The sequence below is a fragment of the Chlorocebus sabaeus genome, chromosome 17 (assembly GCF_047675955.1).
Source record: "Chlorocebus sabaeus isolate Y175 chromosome 17, mChlSab1.0.hap1, whole genome shotgun sequence".
Taxonomy (NCBI): domain Eukaryota; kingdom Metazoa; phylum Chordata; class Mammalia; order Primates; family Cercopithecidae; genus Chlorocebus; species Chlorocebus sabaeus.
This window is the reverse complement of record NC_132920.1, coordinates 24,621,885-24,647,446: the sequence shown is the minus strand read 5'-3', so window position 1 is coordinate 24,647,446 and position 25,562 is coordinate 24,621,885. Positions and strand designations below refer to the sequence as shown.

General features: G+C 40.6%; 2 protein-coding genes across 3 annotated transcripts in view; one reads left to right on the top strand and one right to left on the bottom strand.

Annotated features, from left to right (window-relative positions):
* Positions 1-612: 612 nt before the first annotated feature.
* On the top strand, positions 613-16,540 carry C17H6orf62 (chromosome 17 C6orf62 homolog). 2 transcript variants are annotated; one of them, XM_007973544.3, is made up of 5 exons: positions 613-1,587; positions 5,138-5,314; positions 7,024-7,146; positions 12,533-12,667; positions 15,157-16,540. In XM_007973544.3, the coding sequence occupies exons 1-5, from the start codon at positions 1,546-1,548 to the stop codon at positions 15,280-15,282; spliced, it is 603 nt and encodes a 200-aa protein (XP_007971735.1). In that variant the 5' UTR covers positions 613-1,545; the 3' UTR covers positions 15,283-16,540. The 2 variants fall into 2 exon arrangements, with proteins under 2 accessions (XP_007971735.1, XP_007971734.1); XM_007973543.3 differs by having other exon boundaries at positions 1,162-2,928.
* A 3,194-nt stretch (positions 16,541-19,734) lies between these two features.
* Positions 19,735-25,562, bottom strand: part of ACOT13 (acyl-CoA thioesterase 13) — a 30,762-nt gene continuing 24,934 nt past the window's right edge. The window contains exons 2-3 of the mRNA XM_007973546.3: positions 23,346-23,530; positions 19,735-19,990 (exon numbers count right to left, since the gene is read on the bottom strand). Of these exons, the coding sequence (XP_007971737.1) occupies positions 19,834-19,990; positions 23,346-23,530 (342 nt within the window). The 3' untranslated portion in view covers positions 19,735-19,833. The remainder of the gene's footprint in view (positions 19,991-23,345; positions 23,531-25,562) is intronic.

The following is a 25,562-nucleotide window of genomic DNA, read 5'->3' as shown; positions in this document are numbered from 1 at the left end:
CACACACTCTCCTTTTCCTTCTTTGCTCCGCCCCTACGCTCGCCCACTCTCCGCCCACTTCCCCAGTTTTGGCCCGCCCAGGTCGATGGTTCGGCTCTGTCCCGCTCCCAGCCTGACTCTGAGAGGCTGACGAGACCCGGGAAGTGCGACTCCATCCGGGTGTTTTCTTGAGGCTGGTAGAGGGCGTGCTTTTATGATGTCATCGGGGCGGGGCGAAGAGCCAACTCAGGAGACCGGGACTTCCTGAAGAAGGGGGGCAGAGGAGTGGCAGGGAGACCCTTTCCACGCCCCTTGGACACTCCATACTGGAGGAGAGAGGCGTCTCAACACTCAAACTCCCTTTTGAGGCGAGATTACTGAAATGGAAAGGTTAAATTCAAAGACTCAACTTTTAAAATACCTACTGCTATTCTGTACTCTTCATCTGTTTTCCGTTTTTCGATAACCTTGCAAACTTTCCCACCTCCAATCCTTTCTCCCCCTTTGATTCTGTGCAAATGGTGGGGTCCCAGAGGACGCGCAGTCGCAGTCACACCGGGGCGGTGCCGGTGAGAGGCGGGTGACGCAGCGGCCTCGCTGCCATTTTAAGTTGTTTGTTCTCGCTTCTTTCTCAAACGCGACTCTGCCCCGGACCCGAGAGGCGCCCGAGGCCGTCGCCGCTTCTGCAGCCACCGGTGGGGGGGGGAACGAGGCAATACCGCCGCGGACGCTTATCAACAGCTTCGGCTTTTCCCCCCTCCGGGTCTCCTCGACTTTTTCTGAGAGCCGGAATCCGACTGTAGGGGGAAGAAAGACTCAAGAGCAGATGCTTGAACTGAAATAACTTTATTTTGGGGGGTTACTTCGCTGACCCGTAGCGCAGGGCTTCCTTTCCCTTCCCCCTCCTCCGCCAGTACCAATCCAACTCCCCATCTTTCTCCTCGTTTTTCCTCTTTTTCTTTTTCTCTCCCTGTCGCCGCTGTCTCCGAGTCCTTCCCCTCCGTCGCCGCCCAGGGCGCCGAGCCAGACTATGGGTCCCAGGTGGGGGCTGAGCGGCGGCAGCAGCGCGGGCGGTCCAGTCACAGTGCGCACTGCAGCGGGGATGGAGGGGCTCAGTTGGCTGGTGGTTTTCTCTTGACATGGCTCCTGCCCGTGCTACGAGCAGCGCCCCCGCCGCCGCCGCCTCTTCCGCCGCCGCCACCGCTCCGCCCGCAGGCTGCGGCTAGAGGGCCCAAACCCCGCCCGAGAGTCGGTCCGTGAGTCCCGGGCTTCGCGGGGACAGGGAGGGGATTTCCCTGTCACCCACCCCGCCCTAACTGCCTCAGTTCCACCCCCTGCCCCTCGGGAAACAAACTAACGACCCCACCCTAAACAATCCAAACTCTGGAAACATGGTCTGTTCAACGTGAGAGAGCTAATCCGGGAACTTAATTTTTTGGGGGGAGGGTGGGTGGGCTTACTTTAGAAGTAATATTAACACAATTATTTTCTTTTTTTCCCCCCTGAACCTTCCCATTTACCCTCTCCCGCCTACTCCACCCGGGCGGGAATTGTTTCCACGATGAAATGAGTGAAAACCTGAGTGATCCTGTGTCTCCCGTGGTGCGAGTGAGTCGCTGCCGCTGAAGGCAAGGGGTGGGGGTGGGACCTGGGGGGGTGGAAGGCAGGTGGTCTCCGGGCACCGCCTGGGATTTGGGAGAAGAACCCGCCACCTTTGCCTCGGCAATGCTCACAAGAAGATAAATCGCACTCCCCACCATCTTGAACGGGGGCAAATCCACAGGGAAGTCTCCCTTGGGGAATGTAGGACTAGTTGCAGGCTGGGGGTGTTGGGAACCCGGGCATTAATCAGGTCTAACCACAGAGCCGGAATAATTAATACCGTATTATATACCCCTTTTCCTTTTGCCATCATGAATCTCCTTGGCAGCAGCGTTAGCAGCCGCCTGAGGGTGAAAATGTGGGTGATGGGGAAGTTGGTAATGACTCCGCTGTTTTTTCTCATGGCTCCTTTGGGCAACAGCTGCCCGCCCCCGGTATACACTGTAGTTGATTGCAGGGAAACCCTGTACCTCTCCCTTTCCTTCTCTACTGATTTTGCACTTTTCTCTACGCTCACCACCAAGTGTAATCAATAACAAGCACTGACAATACATAGCAATAGTGAAATCTGAAATAACTAAGAATTAGGTACCACAGCCATGGAGCTGGCTGGGTAAAATCTAATTGGATATTTCAGTTTCATTCACCTACCCTGTTTTTGGTGTTTTGTTTTGGTTTTGGTTTTGGTTTTGGTGAGTTTTCTTTCTGGTTTTTTTTTTTTTTTTTTGGAAAGCAAGGATCACACTTCCCCCTCTCCCTGTTCCTTTTCTTAATCCCTTTTCTAAAAAGAGGGGAAAATCCGGATGGATTTTAGGGATTGGTCTGGTGTCAGCTGTGTTTTATTACACACCTAAATCCTGATTATAGGCTTTTCATTTCTCCGCAAAGCCTTTATTTTGGCAGTTAAGCCAAATGTGTTTTCCAGAAAGTTAGTTAAAGTATTTTCTCCTCTTTCCTTTCTTCCCTCTTTCCCGTCTGACCCCAAACGTTATTGTCCAAACATGACTGGACAGCAGCTTTTGTTTCTTGACCCTGTAATATGACAGTCTGCTAATATTGCCAGAAGGTGCAGTTTTTGGGTTACAGTCGTGATTTTCGCTATTCAATCATATTAGCAGGAAAAAAAATGACTTGTTTCTGTTGTACTTGAGTCTTAAGAAAAAGTGCCCGTAGTTTAGTGACAATTTCCAAAGGCTTTAGTACCACCTGTATTTCAAAATGGGGGACCCAAACTCCCGGAAGAAACAAGCTCTGAACAGACTACGTGCTCAGCTTAGAAAGAAAAAAGAATCTCTAGCTGACCAGTTTGACTTCAAGATGTATATTGCGTTTGTATTCAAGGAGAAGGTAATTTAAAGTTCTTAATGGTGAATTAGCACAAGTGATTTTTGTAAGTGTGTATTATTTGTTACTCTTAAATTATTATGAATATTAGGTTAAAGAGTGGTTGAAAAAAGTCTGCTTTGTATGCTCTGTTTTTCACCCTTAGGGGTGATTCTGTGAATTGAGCAGTTGCAGCATACAAAAAGATCCTTGAGTGTTTCTTGGTTTGGAAATAAATTTGAGTCTGAAGCTTAATAGTTATATACACTGAGTTGACATGGGGTGGGCAACATTATAAAATTTTATGTGGAGTTAACATAGGAAACCTTAGGACAGAATTTAAAGATTATCTAATGTAGAGTATAAATAAGATGCTTGAAATGTTAAATTGTAATTAGAGTGTTTATATGCTAAAGTTAGTCTGTTTCTTAAACTCCGTAATGTAGGTAACTGTTTCTCATACATCTAATGAAGTAGAGTGCACCTTAACTTTTAGGAGCAATTAAATACTGAAATGGTTAATTTGTGTTTGGAAGTGTGATTTTCTTTTTTACTTAGAGTTCATTTTGCCTCATATAGAAGTACAGTTTTTAAAAATTCAAAATGACCTAGAGGAAGTTTCATTTTTAGGGGCGGTGGAGGTCTTAATCCGAATTAGTTCCACAGTTAAATAGCAAACAGTGAGTTGTGAGTGTAGTCAAGAATGGGATGATAAAAGCAGTAATTTTTGCAACTTAAAGTGACCATTTTCTTAAATTATCAACAAGGCTTATTTCACCGGAGATGAGGTTATGAATATAAGGAAGTGCTACTTGAATTTTGGTGCTTAAATTGTTAGCTAATTTCATACCAGAAATACAGTCTTAGTGTGGTATCTATTTAGTATCTGGAAGTTTCCCGGGTTTTCCCCTACTGTTTAACTCTTTTATTTACTTATTTTTGTTGCTGAGACAGGCCTCACTGTGTTGCCCAGGCTAGTCTTGAACTCCTGGGCTAAAGTGATCCTCCTGTTGTGGTGTTCTAAAGTGCTGGGATTACAGGCAGGAGCTGCCATGCATAGCCCCAACTCTTAACTCCTAAAAGGTTATTTGTATTTAAGAACATTCTTAGCTGCTGAAGTATAGTGTTGTGAAGTGATTTTAAAGTAATTTTTGAAGTGACTGCCCCAAGATTGGGTGGTATCAAGGACTTACATCTCCACTTTTGTTTTGTTGACAAGCTGACTCAGAATTGATGAGATTGGATTTTAGTTAAAGATATAATGTATGCTCTTCCAAGAGCATATCTTGGAAGGATTGGAGCATATCTTGGATCTTGATTAAGCCAAGATAATAAGTGATGAGACCGGATCTTTGTATTTAATCTATACATTGCCCCAAATTGCACCATCTAATTCTTTAACACCAATGATAATCTGGTTTATTCTGTGAATGGACAGTGTCCATGCAGTTGCCCTGAATAATTCATGATATATATTTAATAGTATAGAATTTCAAAAAGTAGTTTTGTGATGCGAACTTGGTCTCGACTAGTGTTAAAAGATAACTTGGTGTGCTTTTTTTTAGTCTTTCAAATATTGATGGTTTTGGCTGGGTGCGGTGGCTCACGCCTGTAATCCCAGCACTTTGGGAGGCTGAGGCAGGCGGATCACTTGAGGTCAGGAGTCCAAGGCCAGTTTGACCAACATGGTGAAACCCCATCTCTACTGAAAATACAAAAATTAGCCAGATGTGGTGCCACAGGCCTGTAATCCCAGCTACTCGGGAGGCTGAGGCAGGAGAGTCCCTCGAACCCAGGAGGCAGAGGTTGCAGTGAGCCAAGATCGTGCCACTGCACTCTAGCCTGGGCAACACAGCGAGACTCCATCTGAAAAAAAAAAAAAAAAAAACCACCCATAGGAATGCAACAATTCATTTGTCTGAATAGCGTTGTTTTAAAACTGGTGAGATTTTTAATTTTAAGAAATAGTGTCCAGAATAATGCTATGGATACCATTATGCTATAAAACTCAAGCATTAAACATTCAAATGATAGCTTGTACATGTATGGTTGGAGGGGGAGGGTAGGAGAAGAACAGAACAAATTACCTATCTGAACATGTGTTTTCAGTATATAAGTTATTTCAGACAGTTAGGAATTTTGTGGAGTTAATGTTACATGACATTGTAATATGAACTGAGTGTTAAAAGGCTGTGTTCCCTGTGGGTTAATACACCATTTTCTTTTCTTTTAGAAGAAAAAGTCAGCACTTTTTGAAGTGTCTGAGGTTATACCAGTCATGACAAATAATTATGAAGAAAATATCCTGAAAGGTGTGCGAGATTCCAGCTATTCCTTGGAAAGTTCCCTAGAGCTTTTACAGAAGGATGTGGTACAGCTCCATGCTCCTCGATATCAGTCTATGAGAAGGGTAAGTTCTGCCTTAAGTCTTGACTTGATAAAGTTTCTGTGGATTAACCTTGCCTTTCCCACCCCCCCAATCCCCCCTTAAAGTGGGTAGTTATGATAGTGACCAGTCTTTAAGGGTAAATTTGTCTTTGTGCCATGTTGATAACTGGGATCGTGACTTTAAAGCACTATGTTTATAGGATTAGAAAAAGACATTTTTTTACCCCAGACCATTCTTATGTGGATAAAGTATATAAAGGAATTTCTTTAATCCGTGTTAGGTGTTGATGATCGCGGACTTTTTTTTTTTTTTTTGAGACAAAGTTTTGCTCTTTTGCTGAGGCTGGAGTGCAGTGGCGTGATCTTGGCTCACAGCAGCCTCTGCCCCTGCGTATTCAAATGATGCCTCTGCCTTAGCCTCCTCAGTGGTTGGGAGTAGGGACTACAGTTGTGTGCCACCATGCTCGGCTAATTTTTTGTATTTTTAGTAGAGACAGTGTTTTGCCGTGTTGGCTAGGTTGGTCTGGAACTCCTGACCTCAAGTCATCCTCCTGCCTTGACCTCCCAAAGTGCTGAGATTACAGGTGTGAGCCACTGCACCCAGCCAGTAGCCAACTATTTTTAATCATTTAAGTGTTATACATAAAGTTTTAAAATTTTTAAAGTAGGTTTGTTTTTTAAAATTTGACCTTGAGTAAAACGTGGGAAACTTTGTTGTATTAGGCTCATAATCGTGTGTATTATTATTGAGGATACATGTCTTATATCTCCGTTTATTGCATTTCCTTTTTTGGGGGGAATATGAATATAAGGAAGTGTTTCCAGCTTTGTAAACTTCTGCAACATATTAAAAGTTAATCTGGGCATACCTGAACCAAGATATCCCCACAGTTACTTGGGGAGAATGCTGGTGATAACCAGGTACTGGTCTGGAAGAGATTTGTGGACCTTCAAAAATTAATACGCTGGCTATAGTAATGAAGCAGAAGTCAGGAATGGAGAAAAGTAGTTTCCTATCAACATAAAAATAGCATTTCAACTATAATAGGATAGTGATTCATATTAAGAGTTCTAAGACCTCTTTGTTAAATAGATTCTGATTTTTAAAGGTGGAAATAAAGTTTCAGGGTCTGACAACACAACAGATATCAGAGATTTTGTTGGAGTTTTCTCTGTGCACTGATAAATCTAGGTCTTGGTGTTAGGAGCATTGGACTGAGTGTATGTGACTCTCTGCAAGATAAAAAAATTAGGGCCGGGCGCAGTGACTTAACGCCTGTAATCCCAACACTTTGGGAGGCCGAAGTGGGTGGATCACCTGAGGTCAGGAGTTCGAGACCAGCCTGGCTGATGTGGTGAAACCCCATCTGTGTTAAAAATACAAAAAAATATTAGCTGGGCATGGTGGCACACACTTGTAATCCCGGCCATTTGGGAGGCTAAGTCACAAGAATCAGTTGAACCTGGTAGGCGGAAGTTGCAGTAAGCAGAGATTGCGCCATTGCACTCCAGCCTGGGCCACAGAGAGGGACCCTCTCCAAAAATAAAAAATTACATCATGAGCTATTCAGATTATAAACTATTATGTTTACTTCCTAAGATATAAAATGATATATGGTAGGTCTTTTGTACTTATAAAATGTTTTTGTAGGGAAACCCTATAATTTGTGACATTGCTTGATGTAGCTGTTTCTTTAAAAGTAAACTTTTTTTTTCCTCCTCATTTTATAGGATGTAATTGGCTGTACTCAGGAGATGGATTTCATTCTTTGGCCTCGGAATGATATTGAAAAAATTGTCTGTCTCCTGTTTTCTAGGTGGAAGGAATCTGATGAGCCTTTTAGGCCTGTTCAGGTATTTTGGTCTAAAATAAGTGTGATGAGTATTTCAGTATGTGAAAACTACTAGAATATAATAGGGTCTAACTTGATAAATTCTTTGGGAATATGGTTTCTGATAGTTTTATTTCACAAGTCCCCCCTATTTAGAGTATTGTGATGCAAGAGAAGAAAGCATTTGGATTATAGAATCTCTTGACATTGTGGTGGTCCCACCTGCCCAGTGTGGCTTTGAAGTTATGGCTAGAGAAAATCTTTTGAAGTGGACATTTATTGATTTATAGAGGGGCCCACACATGAGCTTCTGAGATCTGTAACTCTTGTAGCCTTCACCACACATCCTTCTAAAACAGTATATTTAACTCTGCTGCTTCCCAAAGGAGTGTGGTCTGAAATGCGTGAAGAAATCATTTTCTAGAAGTTGATTTGTATATAAAATTATAGAGGAAAGAAGTAAATTTAGTAGTCATTCTTAACCTTAAAATCTTGCTGATGTTTGACTGTTTGTCATGGTATACTGGACATTGCTCAAGTGAAACCCCCCTCTAGTGTTAAGGGCATTTACTCATGTTGAACCTAGTTTTATTTATAGTATATTTGCATGCATAGAAGATGGAAGTCCACCAAAGTGTTAGGTGTGCTTGGTTGTAGGTCAGGTGTAGCTAACTTTCCTTTTTTATTATATGTGTTTACATATATGTTTCCTTTATAATTTATGGCATATATTGCCACAATTTTCTTAAGTATACTTTTATAAGCAGAAAAATGATGACATTAAGGACTCATTTTAAGTATACTAAATCAAATATTAGAAGGCTTTATTTTAAGCTAATTGTGAGGATTATTTGTAATTTAAAACTTTTGCTTCTGCTTATTACCCTGAAGTATCTTTGTGGTGCTTATGTTTTTCACAGACTGTATAAGTTGATATACTCTCCCGCCCCCATGGTAATGTTGCTACACATAAGCTCTAATAATCATCATTTTTAATGTTTTAAGATTAATTCAGCTGAGTTCTAAAGATAATCCTTTGGTTATACATATGAAAGTACTGTATACAGATTCCCCTGACTTCCAATGGTTCAACTTAAGATTTTTCAACTTTACCATGATGTGAAAGCCATATCAATTCATTGTGCTCCTTGATTTATGATGGGACTACATCCAGGTAAACTCATGGAATTGTTGTAAGTTAAAAAGTCACTTTTTGATTTAAAATACGTGTAACTTACACTGGGTTTATCAGGATGTAACATCACAAGTTGTGGAGCATCTGTATTTCTGTCATTTAATGGATGATATCTGACTGACAAGAATACTGGAGAAAATGAATATAAAAGGCATGAAAACAGGAATAGAAAAGGCATATTTAAAGTTTTCAGAACAGGGCTGATAACTCTATCTACTTTCTGGAGGTGGTGTTAAGATTTGGTTTTTTAGTTAAGGATTTTCCATTGGAAAAATGTAGGTCTGCGTATTACAGTATGTTTTCAAATTTCTGATACCCCGCCTTTCCCACTGGGACCTTATTCGAAATAGTTAACTTTAGTCTTGTGTCAAGTACTCTTTGAAGTCATGGCTGATGTTTATTGAGAGTTGACTGTACTAGGCTTCTGCTTTTTTTTTTTTCTCTCTTTTTCTCTTGAGATGGAGTCCCACTCTGTTGCCAGTTTGGAGTGCAGTAGTGTGATCTTGGCTCACTACAACCTCCGCCTCCTTGCTACCTCTGCCTCCTGGGTTCAAGTGATTTCTTCTGCCTCAACCTCCCTGGGTCTACAGGGACACGCCACCACACCCAGCTAATTTTTGTATATTTAGTAGAGACGGGTGTTCACCATGTTGGCCAGGATGGTTTGGATCTCTTGACCTCGTGATTCGCCTGCCTCGGCCTCCCAAAATGCTGGGATTACAGGTGTGAGCCAGCTTTTTCCTTTTTGCTTGTCCTTTTTTTTGAGACAGGGTTTTGCTCTGTTGCCCAAGCTGGAGTGTGGTGGCGTGATCGTGGCTCACTGCAACTTCTGCCTCGCAGGTTTGAGCCATTCTTGTGCCTCAGCCTCCTGAGTAGCTGGGATTACAGGCGCGCAGCTAATATTTGTATTTTTTTTTGGTAGAGACGGGGTTTTGCCATGTTGGCCAGGCTGGTCTCGTACTCTTGACCTCAAGTGATCTGCCTGGCTTGGCCTCCCAAAGTGGTAGGATTACAGGCATGAGCCACCACACCCGGCCTTAGACTTTCTCTTACTTTATATATATTTAATTTCAGTCCTTAAAATAACTGGGTGGTAGATAGGAGGAAACTGAGTCAGAAATTAGGTAAATAAGGCCCAAGGCAGTTAAATAGGATAAAAGCCTGGACTGACTATGCTTTTAACTCACTACCCTGTACTGTGAAAAGTTACCTCTGTTAATTATAGAATCTTAAAATTCTGGACTGAATGTAAGCAGTATGATGTAAGTAATAACTTTAGAATTCAACTGCAGTAAGTAGGTTAATATTGTAAGAACTAATTTGCTTTTCTGAAGTAATTTGAAATGTATGAATATCCTGTATGAGGGGCCTTAAATACAACTCACTTAGTTCTTTCTCAAAGAAAATGAGAAAAGGAATGGTAAATTTTAACCCCCAGGCCTCATTTTTTTTTTTTTTTTTGACTCTTAAAGCACTTATTTTAAAAATTTAATTAATTTTTTGTAGAGATGGGGTCTCGCTTTGTGGCCCAGACTGGTCTTGAACTCCTGGGTTCAAGTGATCCTCTTGCCTCAGCCTCTGTAAGTGCTGAGATTACAGATATGAGTCACGGTGCCTGGCCTTTTGAAGCACTTTAAAATCTGAAAATTTGGGCAGTGAGGGTATAATCGGAACCAGAATAAGGATTGTTTTTAAATAGTGAGTTCTTCAGTGTACTGTGAAGTGCCAGGAGGTACTACTGAAATATATCTCTTCTTTTCATTATTAATGCTACTACTGAGGTTAGCTCCTCCCCCAACTGTTAGAATATTTCGTTACTTCTGTGGGAATTCTTCTTTCATGCTGCTTATGAGAAGTTGTGTGTTTGTGTGTGTACACCGTTTCTTTTCACATAAGTGGATATTCAATATGATAGAATTGCTACAGAATCATAAGGAAGGCCCTTTTCAGTCTCACTCAAACCTTTTTTCAGTGTGATTACTGTTCTTGCACCCACCTTGGTTACTTCCCATGTTGCAGCTTTGTTACTTGAATAGTATTTCAGTTTTTAACACATTTGTTTTTGTGTTGGTTCTGTTTCCTAGCATGGCTTTTTTGTTTTGTTTTGTTTTGTTTTGTTTTTAGATGGTGAGAATGGGGTCTCACTCTGTCATCCAGGCTGGAGTACAGTGGCACAGTCATGGCTCACTGCAGCCTTGACCTCCTAGGCCCAAGTGATCCTTCCACCTCAACCTCATGAGTAGCTGGGACCACAGGTGTGCACCACCATGCCCAGCTAATTATTTTTGTAGAGATAGGATCTCACTGTGTTGCCCAGACTGGTCTCAAACTCCTGGCCTCTAGTGATCCTCCTGCTTTGGCCTCCCAAAGTGCTGGGATTATAGATTTGGGCCACCATGCCCAGTCAGCATTTATCAGATTACTTACCATTGCTACTTGTCCTGGGGAAATTCTCTTAATCTTTAAAGGTGCAATCCAAAATCATAATGTGCCCGTGTTACTTACTGTTATTTATTTTTTTGTCCTATAGCAGTTTGATGATAAGAACCGAATTTGGGCCGGGCGCAGTGGCTCACGCCTGTAATCCCAACACTTTGGGAGGCTGAGTGGGGCAGATCACCTGAGGTCAGGAGTTTTAGACCATCCTGACCAACATGAAGAAGTCCTGTCTCTACTAAAAATACAAAATTAGCTGGGCGTGGTGGTGCATGCCTGTATCCCAGCTACTCGGGAGGCTGAGGCAGGAGAATCGCTTGAACCCAGGAGGCGGAGGTTGCAGTGAGCCAGGATCGTGCCATTGCACTCCAGCCTGGGCAACAAGAGCGAAACTCCGTCTCAAAAAAAAAGGGGGAAAAATTGGAGTTTTACAAATAATCACATCTTATTCTAGGAAAGGAATTGAAGCAAGTTGGATTTTATATTTGGATGTACTTGTCCTCTTCAGCAGTGTAATAAGCCCGTTAAGGCTAAAGTAATCTTATTCCTATTTTTTAGTAGCTAATAGCATGCTTTTGATATGGTTATGATCATACGAATAATTTAGTATTTGAATTGTATGGAAGTACAGTTTGGTGTCATGTTACATGTAGTATATTGTGATGCTATATCATAGTTTATGTTATGGTTTATAAGAAAAGCTCCTAGGTATAAAATCCTGCATAGCAGGAACTTGGTTTTTCAGTGGTATTATTTCCTACTGTTTTAGACGTAACACGGCAATAAAATTTGTTTGAACCAAATGGACTAACGATTATTTGTACAACTCAGTATTATCTAAATATCATATTGTTAAGTCTAGGTTTCTTGAATTCTTCATCAAGCCTGGTCATGTCTTAGCATTTGGTGTCTCCCCATGCCCAACAGATATTTTGTGGGAGGATGGAGTTGATCTTCCTAATGTTAAAAGATTGAAGGGCGTGTTCTGAGTTAATTGATAACAGTCTTTCATAACTTCACAAATTTTTGAAAACAACCCAAGGCTAGCTGTGGGGAAAAAATCACATAAAAACATAGCCTATCTGTGAGGAGCAGAACTATATTTCAGTTGTGGGCTTTACATTTCATTTAATCCTCTTAACTGTCCTGTGAAATGGGTTACGGCTTTATTTTATAGATGAGGAAGCTGAAGTTTAGGTAAGTTAAGGGATCTGCGTAAGGTCACGTAATTAGTTGTGCAGCTAGGGTTAGAATAAACATTTATTTTTTTCTTAGAAACAGCAATTAACAATGTGCCTCCTAATCAAAAGAGATGTCCTTGAGGCTTAAAGTACTATGGTGGGAGTCTTGGACTGAGTAGGTTTGAAAATACAATTTTATGATCATGGAGTACTAGGATTTAGTCATTTTGATGCAGAGAATTTCCCGATCAGCTGTCGCCGTGGAGTGTACTGTCCAATAGAATTCTCTACAATTAAGGAAATGTTCCGTATCTCAAGAGATTGTTCTTAATGGTGGCCAGTAGTCAATGTGACCATCGAGCATTTGAAATGTGGCTAGTGTTACTGAAGAATGGAATTGTAAATATCTTTTAATCTAAATTTTTGCCTGTGATACTAGCTGTGGGTTTGCCATAATTTGTTTTTTAAAGAGGAAAAAATAACGTTTGACTGTTGGCTGTTTTATTGGACAGCACAGCTATATGCATATAGATGCAGATGTTTCAGGTAGTATAACTTGTTTGAAGTTAAATACAAATGTTGTATTTTGTATTTAGGCCAAATTTGAGTTTCATCACGGTGACTATGAGAAACAGTTTCTGCATGTACTGAGCCGCAAGGACAAGACTGGAATTGTTGTCAACAATCCTAACCAGTCAGTGTTTCTCTTCATTGACAGACAGCACTTGCAGGTAAGCAGGTTTTTGAAAACCACTTACAGGCTCATTCAAAAAACTTATTGGTTAGTAAATGTTTTTTATACAAGTTACTTGTTTTCTCCCCCAAACACTGCATTATTTTTGAAGTTACTTAAAAAAAAAAAAAAAAAAAAAAAAGGCTGGGCATGGTGGCTCACACCTGTAATCCCAGCACTTTGGAAAGCCGAGGCGGGTATATTGCTTGAGCTCAAGAATTCCAGACCAGCCTGGGCAACATGACAAAATTTCATCTCTACAGAAAATATAAAAACTAGCCAGGCATGGTGGTGTGTGCCTGTAGTCCCAGCTGCTGGGGAGGCTGAAGGGGGAGGATTGCTTGAGCTTAGGAGGCTACAGTGAGATCTTGCCACTACACTCCAGCTTGAGTGACAGAACGAGATCCTGTCTCAAAAAAAACGAATTTTTAAAACAGCATTTCCTAGACCTCACCGTAGAACAATGGTTCCCAAATTTTGCCGCACTTTACAGCAACCTGGCAAGCTTTTTTTTTTTTTTTTTTTTTTTAAAACAAAAGGGAAAAAACCCACCTCCTTCGAAGCTTGTAAAAGTCATGATTCTAGTGAACAGTAGTGGGAACCGTTGCCCTAAAGCATTTCTACCAGATGTGTGGGCAACGGATAAACATCACTTGAGAACTTGTTAAAAATATAGACTCTCAGACTCTACGAATCAGAATCTGCACTTTAAACAGAACCCTCAGGTGATTTGAAACACATTGTGTTTCCAGAAGCACTGATCTGGCCCTCTTTTTTGTTTGTTTATTTTGAGAGGCAGTCTGTCGCCCAGGCTGGAGTGCAGTGGCGGGACCTCAGTTCACTGCAAGCTCCACCTCCCAGGTTCACACCATTCTCCCGCCTCAGCCTCCGAGTAACTGGGACTACGGGCGCATGCCACCACGCCTGGCTGATTTTTATTTTATTTTTTGTATTTTTAGTAGAGACGGGGTTTTACCGTGTTAGCCAGGCTGGTCTTGTTCTCCTGAACTTGTGATCTGCCTGCCTTGGCCTCCCAAAGTGCTGGGATTACAGGCTTGAGCCACTGTGCCCAGCCGACTTCTTAAATCTAAAAGGATGAGTGACATTTATTTAAAAGATCCACATTTATTTCAAATAAGCACTTCCATTTGGGCACAGTGTCTCTTGTAATCCTAGCATTTTGGGAGGCCGATGGGGGAGGATTGCTTGAGTCCAAGAGTACAAGACCAGCCTGGGCAACAGAGTGAGACCTCATCTCTACAAAAAATCAAAGAAATTAGCCAGACATTGTGGCATGCTCCTGTGGTCCTAGCTACTCTGGAGGCTGAGGTGGGGAGAATCGCTTGAGCCCAGGATTTTAAGAGTTGCAGTGAGCCATGATGGCACCAACACACTCCTGCCTGAGTAACACAGTGAGACCCTATCTCAAAAAAAAAAAAAAAAAAAAAAAAAAAAAAACACTGCCAACAACAAATAACCACTTCCCACAACAAATAACCACTTCCCTTTTAAGCAGCAATCCAAGTATTGCAGTTTAGTTTTTAGATGCAGCCACTTGCTGGCTGTGTGATCTTGGACAGGTAACTGTTGTGAGCGAGCATTTTGCTTCTAAAATTAATACAAAGTAAAGTATATGTACATATGTATAGGTTCATTTACATTTGTAGACTACTTCAGACATCTTCAAAGTCAGTCTTTATTTTGCCTTTTAGAGGTACTAGATAGTGAACAAAAGATGAACTTTGTAGTTAAGTTGAATGTTCAAATGGTAACTACTTCTTAAAAATAAGGGTTTTTGATTTAACTGGTAATAGTTTGGCTTTCTTCTAGTCCCTTACCCCAGGATATGCTTAAATCTTTCTTTTATTTTTTGAGACAGGGTCTCACTCTGTCACCAGGCTGGAGTACACTGGCATGATCATGGCTCACCATACCTTTGACCTCCTGGGTACAGGTGATCCACCTCAGCTTCCCGAGTGGCTGGACTACAGGCATGTGCCACCACATCCAGCTAATTTTTGTATTTTTTATAGAGGTGGGTTTTCCTCATGTTGCCCAGAATGGTCTTGAACTCCTGGGCTCAAGCAGTCCTCCTGACTCAGCCTCCCAAAGTGCTGAGAGTACCACCACCACACCCAGCCTTAAATTTTTACCTATTCCTTCATCCTCTCACTAGCTTCTATTCTTACCACATCTGCTTTGTCTTCCTGTATGTAAAAATGACTTCAAACTCATGAAATGCTTTTAGCTTTAATTTCTTCTAGCAAGTAGTCTCTGGTTTACTTCCCCAACTTTTTATCTTTTAATTCTGCATAAATTTTTCTTGCATCTTATATGGCAAGATTTTGTCTGTCTAGAATATGGATAGGGACTGTAATTTGTCCCTTACTCTGTATGTTAAGATGCTTAATTGTGGGAAGTTGACTTCATGTGACAGTTATGCTAAAGTTTTATTTTTAAAAAGTATTAAAATGTTTCCCCTTCCAGACTCCAAAAAACAAAGCTACAATCTTCAAGTTATGCAGCATCTGCCTCTACCTGCCACAGGAACAGCTCACCCACTGGGCAGTTGGCACCATAGAGGATCACCTCCGTCCTTATATGCCAGAGTAGAGTACTGACCAGCAAAATGGAGAAGATCAGAGAATGCAGCAGCAATTTTTTTTCTTGTTTTCTTACCACTTTATTCTTTCAGAGTTTAAAGAAAATGGACTCATGCACAGAACACTATGCATTTTGAAACTCGTTCATCCTGGATTTTTTTAAATCATTTTTATCTCAGAACTTAAAAAAAAATTAGATGTCGTGCACAGACTGTGTGAAAGAAGATGCTTTGCATATTTGCTGCACTGCATCAGTATCTTACTAAAAATGTGAAATGAAAGGACTATTGTACACTGAAATGCTTAAATGTATCTGAAAGCACAAGGTGATACTCATTTTTATGGTCTTCCCATTTGTGCTGGTATTTGCCTCTTTTACATCTGTCATCAGTATTTAGAGGGTGAGAAGTGAATGTAACAGGTATAAATAATATTTTTAAAAACAATAGCTTTGCTATAATCACAGTCGTTCCAGAGCACTGTCAGATTCATTCTAATGACCAGAACTGGTTGTTTAAAAAAGAAAATACAACCATGGGAAAGAAATCTTAAATGAAAAACGCATCTCATTGTAGGCATTCTTGCCTCATATTTTACTGGGCCATGTTTGTTTCCTGGTACTCATGTATTTTTTTTTTCCAGATCTCTTTCCCCAAGTTGCTATTGTAGGAGTATTCTGCTGTGTGTGGATGCAGGTATACTCAATAAAGCAGATCTGGAGTCTGAAGTAGCTATAAAGCAGCTATAAAACTGGGAAATACATTCATAGCTGCAGAAACTATGATAGGTAGAGGACTTTGTTTTGTTTTGTTTTTTGGTTTTACAGAGAAGAGATTTTTATTACAAAGAAAAAAATTCCAGTGAATTGTTGCAGAAATGCTGGTTTCTACACCATCCTATAGAAAAACTAAAGGGTGTTTTGGAGTAGAAAAAGGTTATAAAGTTGGAATCTTAAATTGTAAAATTAACCATTGAGTATCAAAGTTCTAAAAGCAGAACTCATTTTGTGCAATGAACATAAGGAAAGACTACTGTATAGGTGTTTTTTTTTTTTTTTCCTTTTAAATGAAGAGCTTTGCTTAAGGGTTGCATACTTTTATTGGAGTAAATCTGAATGATCCTACTCCTTTGGAGTAAAACTAGGGCTTACCAGTTTCCAATTGTATTTAGCTTCTGGTTGGAATTTGGAAAAACAAAAAAACAAACAAAAAAAGAAAACCTAAATAAAATAGGTGAAAGTTCCCTGACTATTCAGGTGAATACAGAAAGTTTGAAGTGTTAACTTTTTTTTTCCATTTCACTGATGCTACTGGTCACCTTAGGGAATTATTTCATTTCAGTCTGTGGCTAAATGGCAAATTCAGAAGAAAAATACCTGGCAATTGAGTGTGTAACTTCAAGAATAGGAATCAAGAACATACTGTCAGCTTTCAAAAGTTAGCAACCTGGCCTTATGCCTTGCTTAATGGGAAAGTGCCATTCTTAAATTTCAAAATGCTTTCATGTGTCCTCTTACTTAAAAATCAATCTATTTGAAATAACATTTTGAATGTTTATTACAGCCAGGTACTCTTCTAAGCTCTTGTCTTAACCTCTCAACCTTGGCTGGAAATAGATGCAGAGGTTAAGTAACTTGCACAAGCTCAGATCATAAGTAGGGGAGGATTTAAAACCAGGCTGGCTGGCTCTAGGGTCTGTCTCTTAATTTGCCATATTGTATTAATTTACCATATTGAATTATATTTATGTTCACCAAGTTAGGCATTTTGGCAGCCATTGTTTACGTTTTTATTTTGGAATAATTTAGAAAAGTTGCCAGAGTAATACGAAAGTTCTTGTGTAATCTTTACCCTCATTTTTATTATTTTGCCACATTTTTTTCATTTTCTCTGTACGTGCATTTATACATACTTTCTGAGCTATTTGAGAGTTTGTTGCACACCATGTGCTTCCTTACCCCTTCCTTAGTACTTTGGCGTATGTTCCAAGTATAAGAATATTTCATATAACTAGAGTAAAATTACCAAACTCAGGGAATGGGATACTCTTTATCATCCATATTTGTTTTGTTGTCCCAGTATCCTTGGTAGCATTTCTTAGATCCCCCTAGAGTACAGGATCATTGAATTTAGTTGTTCTCAGTTTGTCTTTAATGTGGAACAGTTCCTTAGCCTTTATGTGTTTCATGACCTGTATGTTTTTTGGGAGTACAGGGCAATTTTTCTTGTAAATTGTTAACTCATTTTGCATTTGAATTGTTTATTCATGCTTACACCCTTCCCAAGCATACTCTCCATCTGCTCTTCATTGATGTTACTTTTGAGCACCTGGTCAGGGTATCCTGGTTTTCCCTATATATGGTACTTATTACTAGCAATCTCTGGGAAACAACGTGCAAATATCCTGCTCGTTACCAGGAGCTCCCTTGGTGATTCTTTCCAGACTAAAACCAGTCTTTATGATGGTTACAAAATAGTGATTTTCCAAATCTACCCCTCTGTCCATTTACAGCATTTGTTGTAAGAAAGTGTTCTATCTCTGCCATTTATTATCTACCTAAACACTATGGCCTCATATTTTTTCCCTCTGAATCATAATTTGCATGCCTTTATTATTTTGAGCATGTGCTTTTATGCAGAAGATACTGTAACTTTTCTGTCCCAGCCTTAAGCCCTGGAATCAGCTGTTTCTCCAAGGAGCCCAGGTTCCTTTTAGTGGGAAATTCTAGAAGTAAACATTTGGGACCCCTGTATGCTCACTGCTACTGTTGGTACTGTGGAGTCTTCTGCCCTTTTGGTGGACAAATCAGCCTATGATGTAGGGAAAGGATGTGCCTTTAACTGTTAACTTGACTTAAATTTACTTAAAGCTGCATCCTTTTTAGTCTTTAATCATGAAATGTTCATTAAGACTCCCTGACACAGAAATCAAGGAAGAGTCAGCTGGGTGCAGTGGTTCACACTTGTAAGTTCAGTACTTTGCGGTGGGGCAGGGGGCGCCAAGGCAGGAGGATTGCTTGAGCCTACAAGTTTGAGACCAGGCTGGGCAACATGAGACCTTGTCTCTACAAAAATAAAATTAGGCATGGTGGCACACACCTGTAGTTGCAGCTACTCAGGAGACAGGTGGAAGAATGTCTTGACCCTGGGAGTTTGAGGCTACAGTAAGCTGGGATCGTATCACTGTACTCCAGCTTGAGAGACAGTGAGACTGTCTCAAGAGTGCCACAGTCAACTGAACTTGGAGACTTCTGAGAAATGAACTTGGTCTTTTCAATACTGTAAACTTGGAGGTTTGAGATCTGCATGGTTTTATTCTAAGTACAAGAAAAGGAGCTAGTAGCATGTTTTTTTTTCTTCCCCCTCTATTGGACCATTTCCTGTATCACTAATGTGCTTTGCCTCAAACTTTCTTGAGGCCTTTTTTAGGCATATGGCTCAATCTATTTTATTTTTCAATATGGGCTGTAGTTCATATATTTTGAAGTTTCATAATCTTAAGGAAATGCAAGTGTGGTTTGGCATTTTAGATCTGGGAAGAACCTAAGATTCACTAAGGATTGGCCATTGCTATGGTCTGAATGTGTTTCCCCTAAATTTGTATGTTAAAATCCCAATCCCCAAGGTGATGATATTAGCAGGTGGGCGTCTTCAGGAAGTTATTAGATCATGAGGGCAGAACCGTCAAGATTGGAATAAGTGCCCTTAAGAAAGAGAACCCAGGCTTGGCACACTGGCTCACACCTGTAATCCCAGCACTTAGTGGGGGCAAAGGCGGGCGGATCAGCTGAGGTCACGAGTTCGAGACCAGCCTGGCCAACATGGCGAATCCTGTTTCTACAAAAATTAAACAGTGTGATAGCACACGCCTATAGTCCCAGCTACTTGGGAGGCTGAGGCAGGAGAATCACTTGAACCCAGGGGGCAGAGGTTGCAGTGAGCCGAGATCGTGCTGCTGTACTCCAGCCTGGGCAACAAAGCGAGACTTTGTTTCCAAAAAAAAAAAAAAAAAAAAGAGAACCCAGAGGGCTCACTTGCCCCTTCCACCACACAGTGAGAAGGCACCATCTATGAGCCAGGAAGCGGGCCCTCACCTAACAGGATCTGCTGGGGCCTTGACCCAGGACTTTCTAACCTCTAGAACCATGAAAAATTTCTGTTGTCCCTATAAGCTGCCCAGTCTATGATACTTTTGCTATAGCAGCCCAAACAGAATTAGAATAATTAATTTCTATTTCTCCTTTAGCTTAACACGGGACTTTAGTTTTAATCTTAACAGAGTGGGTGGCCCTGCTAATTTCTTTGCTTTACCTGTTTTCAAAACACTTTGAGCTAAGAATTTTTCACCCAATTATCACACATGAATAAAAAACAAGATGCTTAAAATGAAAAAAAAAAAGACACCCCTACCTTTACCCTACTTGGTTTCCAGGTCCTTTTCCTCAAAAAATATTTCTAACTGCTTCTGGTTTTGCTAGTTTATTTCAAAAATGACAACTGTTTGAGCCAAATCTATACTTGATACCCATTGTTGGGTTTCTTTAGGTCATTCTGCTGCGCTCTCAGTTTCCCAGGTGTTTTGTGTGTCTTCCTTGTGCTATTAATTTTCCTGTGACCTTGTTGGTCAGATCCACAGAGGCAAATGCAAGTGTTTTTCCTTGCTTCAGAACATGTGCTGTAATCACAATATCTTCTCCTAATTTTGCAGGTGACATGTACCTTGAAAGAAAATGAATACAGTTAACAGTAAATAATTTTTCAAAGGGAAGGTTGTGTGCATCTCACAACAGTGTTCCTATGTAACTTATTTTACTCATAAAAATAGTTTAACAGTAGTATTGGTAAGCTTTCTGTACTGACAAATGTGAATGGCTGGTCCTAATCAGGTTGTATCTTACCCATTCCTTACCCACACACGTTTCTTTTCCCAAATATAAGAGGTTTTCTTGCCTCCCCTTTTTTCCCTTTACGTTTCCCACTTCATATTTATTTGGGGCTGGTGAAAGATCTCCTCCAGCTTTCATTTAAATCTCCTTAACTTCTTAGGTGAAATATCACTTGGTGTCTATACATTGTCCTAGCCATATTTACAATTTATTTGACTCTAAAATGACAATATAACAACTATAAGGAATTGATACGATGTCCTTACAATCTTGGTGATGGATTGTCTATATTTTTAAGAGATGGACATCCTACTCACTTGTAATCGTTATCTTTAACTCAGCTGGCTCCAGCTAATTAAAAAAAAAAATTGGGGAGATGAGGATTGTTTAAAACAAATGTTAATGTTTTAAAGGGAAACATTTCTTTACAGTTTATGTTTCTGCTTTTTACAAAGAAGCCTTTAAAAAGGGTATGTGTTTTTGCCATATTCAAAATAAGGCTTCAGTATTTATGGCTGGGAGGTATAAGAAAGGTGGATCTGGCCAGGCACGATGGCTCATGCCTGTAATCCCAGCACTTTGGGAGGCCGAGGCGGGCGGATCACCTGAGGTCAGGAGTTCGAGACCAGCCTGGCTAACGTGGTGAAACCCCATTTTTAGTTGAGATACAACTACAATACCAAAGTTACAAAATACAAAAGTTAGCCGGGCATGGTGGTGGGCACCTGTAATGTCAGCTACTTTCGAGGCTGAGGCAGGAGAATTGCAGGAACCCAGGAGGCAGAGGTTGCAGTGAGCCGAGATCATGCCACTGGACTCCAGCCTGGGCAACAGAGCAAGATTCCATCTCAAAAAAAAAAAAAAAAGAAAGGTGTATCTTCTTGCTGGAAAGAACAGGCTTGTCTTGAATTCACATACCTTAATGTAAAGAAATGAAAAATGGCATGTTTAGTAGTAGTATGCCCAGTTTATTTCCCTAAGTTTTGTTTTAGAAGTCAAGAAATTTGGCTAACAGACATTAACTTAAACTGAAGGAAGATAAGGAACCTATTGTGCTACAGATGAGTAAACATTAAGTCCAGGGAATTTGGAAGTTGGCATTTTGTTAGTAATATTCTAAAATTTCCCCTTTTGTTATTTTGGAACCTCGCTTGTTTTTAACCTAAGTCACAGTCTAACAGGCATCCTTAGTCTGTATAATATAGAACTTGATGTGCAGGGGTGGAGTAAATTTGGTACCATGTCAAGTAAATCAAAGAGTGAATCAAGTGTTAATTGACTGAAACATTATTCATTTACTTTTGAAATAGCTCTAACTTTTGAAAGACCATGTGCTAGTTTTTGTTCAAGGGAATCAGTTTTTGAAGCTTAGGCAGCTCTTGGTGGCCAATGTTTTTGGCAACACATATTTGAAAGGCCAAGACTATGTTTGACTTACCGAAAATTCCTTAGAGTTGTAAAGGCAAAAGTACCTTAGTAGATCAAGAAATGCAGTGCTAGGTTTGAAGATCTCTCTGCTCTTAATAGAGACTTTTAGGGAAAATCAAGTCATCAACTAGTCTTACCTCTTACCACATGAAATAAGGACTGCTGAATATGCACACCAGTAACATAAGCAGAGCCTTTCTTTTCTGTACATCTTAATTTCAAAAAGCATTTGGCTGCATCTTGTGATTTGCTTATTGTACCCTCAATTTATTTCCATAAAGAAGGACTAAATGTTTCTTAAGTAAACTTGATAAAAGATTTAGATTCCTTAAAAGCCTACATTGGCTGGGCACGGTGGCTCACGCCTGTAATCCCAGCCCTTTGGGAGGCCGAGGCGGGTAGATCACAAGGTCAGGAGATGGAGACCAGCATGGCTAACACGGTGAAGCCCCATCTCTACTAAAAATACAAAAAAATTAGCAGGGCGTGGTGGTGGGCACCTGTAGTCCTAGCTACTTAGGAGGCTGAGGCAGGAGAATGACGTGAACCCGGGAGGCGGAGCTTGCTGTGAGCCGAGATTGCGCCACTGCACTCCAGCCTGGGCGACAGAGTGAGACTCCATCTCAAAAAAAAAAAAAAAAGAGCCTACATTATTTCCATTACCCTCATACCTTATCACAATGACTCTCTCAACCTAACCTCTCAGTTAGATTTTTCTGTTGCTTAGGTGGAAAAAGCAGTTGTCTTGAAACTAAATCCCTGCGCCCAGCTCTTTAATGAATGGGGCTGCAGTAGTACCAGTTTATGTTGGAATTGAGTTTTTTACATTTTGGAAGTTTGGCCCTGAGGGGCACTGCTCCCTGATCATGTAGTTTAACTCAGAACATGTCTGTGTAGTCACAGGGAGAGATCCAGGATTGCTGCCCATTCTTAAAACTCAACACTTTGGGACGCTGAGGTGGGTGGACACTTGAGGTCAGGAGTTCAAGACCACTCTGGCCAACATGGTGAAACCCCGTCTCTACTAAAAATGCAAAAATTAGCCCGGCATGGTGGTGCACACCTGTAATCCCAGCTACTAAGGAGGCTGAGGCAGGAGTATTACTTGACCCCCAGAGGCGGAGGTTGAAGTAGCCAGATTGCGCCACTGCACTCCAGCCTGGGTGACACAGGGAGACTCCATGTCCAAAAAACCCAACACTAGTGTTCAGTTTGTTAGAGTAAGATTACAATGTGTATATGAACTCTATTTTGAATTGTGTGTACTCAATATAATCCTCATATTGTTACAAGTGATATTTTAAAAATTAAATAAAATGTAATTATTTTTTGTAGAGATGGGGGTCTCAAACTCGTGGCTTCAAGCAATCCTCTTGCCTCGGCCTCCCAAAGCGCTGAGATATAGGCACGAGCCACTGCGTCTGGCCCTGAATGGCACTTTTAAGGACTGTATGAAACAGTATGAGCCATCAGTCTGTGATTTTTCCCCCCTATATCAGTATACACATTAAAAGCTGCATGTTGCTTTTTTGAATGTTTGGGATCATTCCTCTCTTACTATTGATACACTTGAAAATTAACTGCTCTAGTTCTAGATTTTAAGGCCGTGGAATATTTTAGGGCAAAAATCTATAGCTGCAGTTAAGGAGATAAGCGGCTAATTGAATCTCATGCGTTACTAATAATATAAATGTGTTTAGTCTCAGTTGTTTAGACAGGTATCACACAGAAGGTATCTGGAATACAGTTTGGATACATACGTTATGTTCATATCGACACTGACTCCGGGTGCTCCCCTCTCCGTGCATAGCAGAGCCATTGTTGATATGTTATCTACTAATGTGGCTGTCAAACCACCATGGAGAGTGCCTAGTGTATTGGTATGCTCTTCTTCTACTTTCATTTCACAAATCACTTTCCCAGGAGCAGCAGAGACAAGAGTAACCTAAGTATAAAAAAAAAGAATCCTGAACATTCATTCTGTAGAATTAGAAAAGCCCAAATGGCCCATGAAGAACAATGGATTGAACTGAATCTTCTGAAAAAAGTTGACTCAGGAATTCAAGTAAATCACCAATCTCTCTGATAGAAACTGACCCTCATGCAAGTTATTTTTAAAGAAAAAGGAGTGTTTAGTGAAAAAATAGTAGTTTTGGCTAATCTCCACTCTTCTGCAGAAATCAAACATTCAGTCTGAGCTTTTCAGTCATATGTATGACGCCTGGCATTTTTTAATGTCTCATTTGACCTTTGACACCAACAAAGACACCCAGCTGAGATCTCTTAACTCATTATAGTTTCAATTTGTTGTTTCCTAGTTTTGTACAAGCAGAATAATATTAACATTTTAAGTCACTTAATGAACAGTTCAACTTAAAAGACAAATTCAGTCACTGAGTTACTAGCATTTAAGAAAAACTTTCATACTATAAACCCATGTTAGTATAAAGTATAACAAATCCAGCAAACTAAGTTACTGCTTTTAAGGTGTAGCCCCATTTACGATAAGTATAAGGAAAAAGTATTACATGAAAGAAAAACATGCAACAATGTATTTAAAATTTTATGATTTTTGGCTGGGCACGGTGGCTCACGTCTATAATCCCAGCACTTTGGGAGGCTCAGGCGGGTGGATCACAAGGTCAGGAGTTTGAGACCAGCCTTACCAACATGGTGAAACCCCGTCTCTACTAAAAATACAAAAATTAGCCGGGTGTGGTGGCGCTCCTGTAATCTCAGCTACTCAGGAGGCTGAGGCAGGAGAATCGCTTGAACCTGGGAGGTGGAGATTGCAGTGAGCCGAGATCGTGCCATTGCACTCCAGCCTGGACGACAGAGGGAGACTGTCTCAAAAAAAAAATTATGATTTTTATATCAAACATCTTTAAAAAGACAACTTATAGAAAAGTAAGTTTTCTTATGTATTTATGTTTAAATTACTAGGAAAAACCACCATGGTATAATATTTAGAACTTAAGAGCTGAGCCGTGAATGGAATGTGCTGCATCCAGCAACATTAATTTTCGCTCTCAGTAGAGGTGTTCAGGAAGAATATGGATGAATATTTGGTGTGCCTGTTGTATCTGGGAGTAGGGGATGTCTCAGGTATTAAATGGTTGGTTATATTCTAGATAAGTACCATTTATTAGGCACTGTGATATACTAGGCACTGTGCCAACCACTTACATGTACTATATATAGTAAGGAAGAGACAACATCCATTTGCAGAGAACTTAAATTCAGAGTGATTTATTTTCAAGGTCACCCAAGATGTGATAAAAACTGAGATTTAGATGTAAGTCTTTCCACCTTCTTATCTCCCTAATCACTAACTATATGTAAGTAACATCTCTAGGTATGTAGTGGCCTTTATGACTTCCACCAGGAAGACATTTGAGAGTTTCACAAACCACCTATTTAGTGGTTTTATTGTTGAAGGCTCTGAAGGAAAACAGAACCATGCGATATAAAACATCCTAAACAATATTATGTCATGTTTTGCACAACAGGTAAATCCATGTCAAAAATAAATTTTAGAACAGGATCTTTTTTGTTGTTGGTTTTTTTTGTTTTGTTTTTTGTTTTGAGACGAAGTCCTTTTCTGTTGCTGAGGCTGGAGTGCAGTGGCTTGATCTCGGCTCACTGCAACCTCTGCCTTCCAGGTTCAAGCGATCCTCCCGCCTCAGCCTCCCAAGTAGCTGGGATTACAGGCACATGCCACCACACCTAGCTAATTTTTGTATGTTTAGGAGAGATGAGGTTTCGCCATGTTGGCCAGGCTGGTCTCGAACTCCTGACCTCAGGTGATCCACCCGCCTAGGTCCCAAAGTGCTGGGATTAGAGGCATGAGCCACCGTGCCTGGCCTATGATCATCTGTTTATAGCAATAAATGATCTAGCCACAAGATGTCCTCATAAACTAATAATACACAACCGAGCAAGAATAAGGTGTAAACTCACCTCATTCACACATTTAT